At 40.3% G+C, this 6,272-nt stretch overlaps 1 protein-coding gene across 1 annotated transcript; it reads right to left on the bottom strand.

Moving 5' to 3' along the window:
• Nucleotides 1-570: 570 nt before the first annotated feature.
• LOC149253441 (F-box protein SKIP2-like) lies at nucleotides 571-2,387 on the bottom strand. Its single transcript, XM_089456839.1, has one exon. It carries the CDS (start codon nucleotides 2,320-2,322, stop codon nucleotides 613-615), a length of 1,710 nt encoding a protein of 569 aa, XP_089312965.1. The 5' UTR covers nucleotides 2,323-2,387; the 3' UTR covers nucleotides 571-612.
• Nucleotides 2,388-6,272: the final 3,885 nt, after the last annotated feature.

The raw sequence follows: 6,272 nt of genomic DNA, 5'->3' as shown, positions 1-6,272 counted from the left end.
CATATATATATATGAAACGGATGTTATGGCAATCCATTTGTAAGTGGAAATGAATTACTGTTTTAAAACTTGTTTTTGGTCAATATATTACATTCAATATTCATATTACATTCCCTTACACATATAAGGATAGTTTATTTGGGTTATATTTTGGATAATTTTCTGGTATAGTTTCTAGTTTAATTTATTTAAAATTTGGTAAGAATTTTTGGAATCATAAATTTGATTTGAAAACTTTTTACAATTAAAAAGCTAGAAGATTTTTAAGATGTTAATTTGATTTGAACAAAAATAAATAATTTAATTACACGGTTTTCAGAATGCTAAATCGATATATACAAAATAAAACCATTTCGAATAAAAAATAAATATGATTTAAACCAAACAAAAAAATATGATGGGCAAGAAAAGAATTCCACCAAATTTCAGCCAAAAAAATCCAAAGCCTCCTGAGAAATACTTATTATTCTATTTAGAAATACTTATTATTCTATTTACATCTTTCCTAACTGCTGATACAACAAATACATATAATTACCATTCTGGAATTATCAGTAAATCATTGTCTTCATTCTGGTGCGCCGTTGAAGCAATGGCTTGTGACCACGATTCTTATATCGGTTCGTCATCGTCTAGTAATCGTACCACGCAACATTGTTTTCTCAGCTCGTCTACTATTGCTGTGCCCTCGAATCGATGACTTATGACCATGGATCGAATCCGCTTACATGATAATGCTATTATACCCAAACCGGGACCTTGAATTCCTGCACAATGATAAATTTCCAGAGACCGTAACATACTGCAACACGCAAGATTGGCTAATCCATCATCTGTGATCCTTGTCAATACTAAGGTTAGATGACACAACTTTCTGCAGCTCGTAGCAAGAAAGCCAAGTCCCTCGTCTGTCACAAAATTGCAATTGGTGACATCAAGATATTCTAATGCTCTGAAATTTGTGAGGACCTTTAAATTACTGATATTTGTGCACCAAACCAGGCTCAAATGCCTTATCATTTTAGCACCGCTTGCTATAGTAGCCAAGCTTAAATCATCTACTGCTGTAAAACTGAGATCCAGTATTTGCAGATTACTACAGAGACCAATTGCAGAGAAGCCCTTTGAAGTTTGTACTAAGCACCCATTGAGATTGATTCTTTCAAGCTTGCTGTTGGAAACAAGTAGAGTTTCCAATTCTGCATCTGTGACCAACGATGCTGACCTGAGTGAGAACTCCTTCAATTCCATCCCACTGAAATTTAACAGAGCCAGACATTTCCCATCACTATGGAAGCCATCGAGTGCAAGTGATGTTAGAGCGTTGCAATCCGTTATATGAAGCAAGGCAGACTCCGTCAATAGCTTAGCTACCAAACAAAGCTTCTCAAGCTTTCTACAGTTCTGTATAATCATGAGTAGAGCAGCATCATTTAAAGGAGAGGACCAGTTGAAATACACAAACTCCTTCAGATTTTTGTTTGCTGCAACAATGGTTGCTAGCGAATAATCAGGACAGGCTTGTTGGTCCCCGTATGTATGAATAGACAGAGCAATCAAAGTTGATAACCCTGACAGCTCTCTCAGGTTCCCCTTCAGGAACTTCAAAGACAATATCTGGAGATGTAAGCAGTGGGTAGCCAGAGACCTGAGGGCCGAGGTAATGTCGATGGAATGAGTACCAGGAACGTAGTCCCCAAAATCTAGAGAGAATTTCAGAAGCTTTGGACAATTCTTCCCTATCTTGGACAAACCAGAGGCACTGAATCCAAAGAAACCTGTTAGACTCAACTCTTGGATATTCTTGCAATTTCTCAGTGAGTTGAGTGCACCATCCGATAAATTCCTGCAATCCTGAAGATGGATAGACCTAAGCCTCTTACAAATCCTAGCGATGGTCTCCATGCCAGAATCCGTTAAATTGGGTATTGAAGATAAGGTAATCTCCTGGAGCATAGTATAAATTTTCACAAATCCCACAAGCCCTTCATCTGAAATGCATACCTGAGGCTGCTCAGGGCTCCCTAAGGATAATATCAGTAGGCTTTTAAGGGATTCGGAGATCAACTGGAGATCTGAGTCCTGCAATTGATCACAGCATTGATCGAGTTGCAAGTGCTTAACATGTTTGAAGCGGGGAAGGAGAGAAGGCAGGAGTGCAGTCGACCTGACACTGAGCTTGTGGACAGCCCATTCAATTGCGTCGTTCCAGGCTCTGCAGACCATGGACGCCGAGTACCGATCCTGCGGCTCCGACAGCGGTGTTAAGATGAGGGACAACAATCCTCTGTTTCCCATGACAATTTCCATGCTATTCTTCATTGTTAGTTTTGTTCTATGAAAGAAGAAATTTACAGAAAATAATGGTGGTCTGAACAACTACTAACTACTGCCAGAAACATTGTGGATTTATGTTGAAAAGCTGTAAAACAGAGCTCCCCCTCCCTCCATGCCTCGGAATCCCTGGCGTTGACTTAGAAAAATTCAGCGATCTCATTCGCCGTGAAGTACACTGATCGAAGACAGGTATTAAAAAAACACACCTTACATCATCATTGATCATCGCCAATGGCCATGACTTGTGTGGGGCATGGCGGTGTGGGATTTAAATGTCAATTATGGATACATATGACATTGGATAGCTTCTGATCGTTGGTTTTCTGGAAGTGTATTCAAGTTTCAAACCCTTTTTTTCTGTTCACTGTGTATAATTTTTAATTAACTCTTTAAAAATTATTTAAACAATAATTTAAATGGTTTTATAAGCTCTGTAAATTAATATTATATTAATAAAAGGTTATAACTGTAATATTATATTTTTCCACTTGTTTTATATAATAATACATTTATTTTCCCGCTTGTTTTATATAATAATACCTGGTATTGTAATATTTTATTTATAAGTTATATTTTACAAATAATTAATATTTGTAAATACAATTTTGTATTAAAGGTTAAAAAAATTATAATTTTAGGAAACCACAATTCTAGATATAAAATCTATATTAAAAAAAATTGTTATTAATAGTTTTTTAATATTAAATATCAATTCCATATAATTTGTATTTTTCATTTTTTTTTCTCTCATCAATTTTTGGTAATGATGGGTCTTCTTCTGGACTTGAAATGTTGATTAAAAATGAAGACTGAATAAAACTCGGAAATCTTATTCTTCAAATTTAAATCACAACATAAACTTTCAAACAATTACCCCCGTTTCTTTATAGTTATAATATGGAAATTGAAACATTACTACAAAAGTTCAAAAAAAAAATACTTGACATTCAATTTTTTTATCTTTATATATAAAGTGAATATTAAAATGTTTGTTGTTATCAATATATATATTGCATGGAATGAATTTGACATCTCCTTTTAGTTCTTAACAACTATTTTGTAACTATTACTATTAGATGTCATGTGTAATCCCATGTTGATTATAGATTTCCCTCTTATTAAAAAGTAGATAGTAGTTATAGTTAGAAATAATTAATTCCTACTTGTCTATGGTTGTAATTCTCCATTTGAGGAGTTTGTTCCTACATAATAGGAATTTAGTTTCTCCTAGTTTAGTGTGTGGTTGAGAGAATTCCATTTGAGGAATTTGTTCCTACATAGTAGGAATTTAGTTTCTCCTAGTTTAGTGTGTGGTTGAGAGAATCTCTCAACCACACTAGTGTATCTCAACCACACTAGTGTATGTCCAAGATAGAATTCCTATCTTGAGACTATTGATTGTATAAATATGTGTGTAATTTCCTCATTCAAAAATATAGAGAATATACTGCTGTGTGCAATTTTATCTTGGTATCAGAGCCCGTGAGGGCCTGGCCCCTCCTGGGCTTGGCCCATCCTGGGCTGGAGAAATAAAGAGATTGGTTTTCCAATCCATTTTTTATTTGTCCATCACTGTGGTGCTGTTGCCGCCCCTTTTGCGCATCGATTTCCAAACCGATGTCTTCCAGAAAGATGCAGCCTGTGACAGTTGCCGTGGTGTCTGGCAGGCGGAGGATTTGGAGTCTGTCGCCCTCAGATATGATATGAGTTTCTCTCTCAACGAGCTGATGTTGATAACGCCTCTCTGTATTTCGTCCACTTGACTGCAACTGCAACGTGTGAAAAGCGTGCACCGTGAGGAGTATGTGCCTGTTGTCGAATCGTTCAGGTGCAGATAGGGTACGAGTGTGGCATGACGCCCTGTTTGGTGCATGTTGTGGGGTGTTTGAAGGCCGAGCCTCGGGTTGTTGTGAGGCCGAGCAGTCAAGTTAAGAGGAGAAGATTTCCCGTCCTTGCAAGCTTCTTTGCCCCACGCGCCTATGCCACAGCGAAAACAGAAAAGTCAAACATCGAGAGACCACGGCCGTCTGGCCATAGCCATGGGCACGGGGGAATGCTCGTTCTTTCCAGGCAGAGAGCGCAAGTTGTTGGGCAAAAGGGCTCGAGACTTGTAGTGCCTCCTCCCATGAATTTGCCATCCTTGCGAAGAGAGCACGGAGCCAGTGATATAGCAGTTGGGCATGCTGTTGGAGGTGGAAACACAGTCTCTGTCGCAAGCTCAGGCTCAGGATCATGTGGTTGGAGCAAATTGCCCCCTGAAAATACTAGTATTTCTTATGATGGAGATCAAGCTGGTATGACGGTAGATAGCTCTTCTGGAAGATCGGTTGCTTTGAGTGCAGATTTGACATGGGGAGCCGCTCTTCCACCAGGTACTACTGTAAATCTTGTTGGAGATTCAAGGGATAGAACAAGGTGCTCCTCAGGTCCAGGGATTGGATCGAATGTTTACATGCCTCCTGCAGCAAGAGCATCATTAGTAAACAATGGGGCGGTGACGCCTGTTGCTGTTACTCAACAAGCGGAGAAATCTGTAGTGCTAAAGGGGAAGATTGGTAATTGGATCCACTTTATGTGGCTGCCTGTATTTGTTTGAGGCTGAGATCCTGTGGCTGTCGGTGGTGCCTTCACGGAGGAGGCTGAGTAAGCGTGTTAGCAGTTCGAGCAATGACCAGATCGCTGCAGATTTGAAGCAGCATGTGATAAAGCCGGTGATTCCCGAGAAGTACCTGGATAAGAACACCATATTCCATTTGAACCCATCTGGAGCTCATGGAGGAGGGGCATTCTCTGGGAAGGATCCCACCAAGGTGAACCGAAGTGGAGCTTACATAGTTAGACAGGCTGCCAAGAGCATTGTGGCAGCTGGGCTTGCAAGGAGATGCCTTGTGCAGGTATCTTATGCCATCGGAGTGCCAGAACCGTTGTCTGTCTTCGTTGACTCGTATGGTACAGGGACCATTCCAGACAAGGAAATTCTGGAGCTCATCAAAAAGAACTTTGATTTCAGGCCTGGCATGATGACTATCAATCTTGATCTGAAGAGAGGAGGAAATGGGAGGTTCCAAAAGACAGCCGCTTATGGCCACTTCGGCAGGGACGATCCTGATTTCACCTGGGAGATTGTCAAGCCTCTGAAGCAGGAAAAGGTTCTCCAAGCGTAGTAATTGGGCACTAGTCTTTTCATTATTCGTTGGTCTCAATAATAAGCTCAAGTTTAACTTCAGCTGAATGATGTTTTTCCATACAAGTAGTATTAATTTCCGTTTGCTTGTGAGTCTAGTTTTGGCCTCCAACATGTGGTTGGCTTAGAGAAACTGATGTTGTACTCCATTCATATATGTTTTTGAGGGATGATGCCCTGTGTCCTCTTCATCCAGTAGCATAATAAGCTAAGCTGCTGCTGGTGATTAAGTATTCTGTGGGCTGTAATGGCTAAGATGTTGACCGTTCGCAAGACCTGCAGGGAGATCGGTTTCATTTCTGACGATGTGGGTCTTGATGCTGATCACTGCAAAGTGCTGGTTAATATTGAACAGCAGAGTCCTGACATTGCGCAGGGCGTTCATGGACACTTTACCAAAAAGCCCGAGGAGATTGGGGCCGGTGACCAGGGTCACATGTTTGGCTATGCAACTGATGAGACCCCTGAGCTGTGCCATTGCAGTGGGTAGTAAAGGAGTGTCGTGGAAAGAGCGTTGGAGAACGTTGGAGTGCTGGTTTCTCTGGGCAACCAGCAGAGGAATGATCAGTTCCTGTCAGGGCCATGGGCATATATAATCAAGGCGGGATTGGTGTGTGCGGATCTCCTCAACGTTCTTGATGCCTTGCTACTACGCCAGTCTGCTGCGTGGTTTGTTTGCAATTCACTAGTATGTTTGGTGCAGATCAAAAGTGTTGCCATGATGTCATGTTGTATTTTAAGAATGGTCATG

The sequence above is a fragment of the Pinus tabuliformis genome, chromosome 7, assembly GCF_031772625.1.
Source record: "Pinus tabuliformis cultivar Carrire ecotype Pingquan chromosome 7, CPIR1, whole genome shotgun sequence".
NCBI classification, from domain to species: domain Eukaryota; kingdom Viridiplantae; phylum Streptophyta; class Pinopsida; order Pinales; family Pinaceae; genus Pinus; species Pinus tabuliformis.
Note: the sequence above shows the minus strand (reverse complement) of the source record. Positions and strands in the feature narration are given on the sequence as shown.

Coding starts and splice junctions, on each gene's coding strand:
- LOC149253441 (XM_089456839.1), bottom strand. CDS start 2,322: ATGAAGAATAGCATGGAAATTGTCATGGGAAACAGAGGATTGTTGTCC.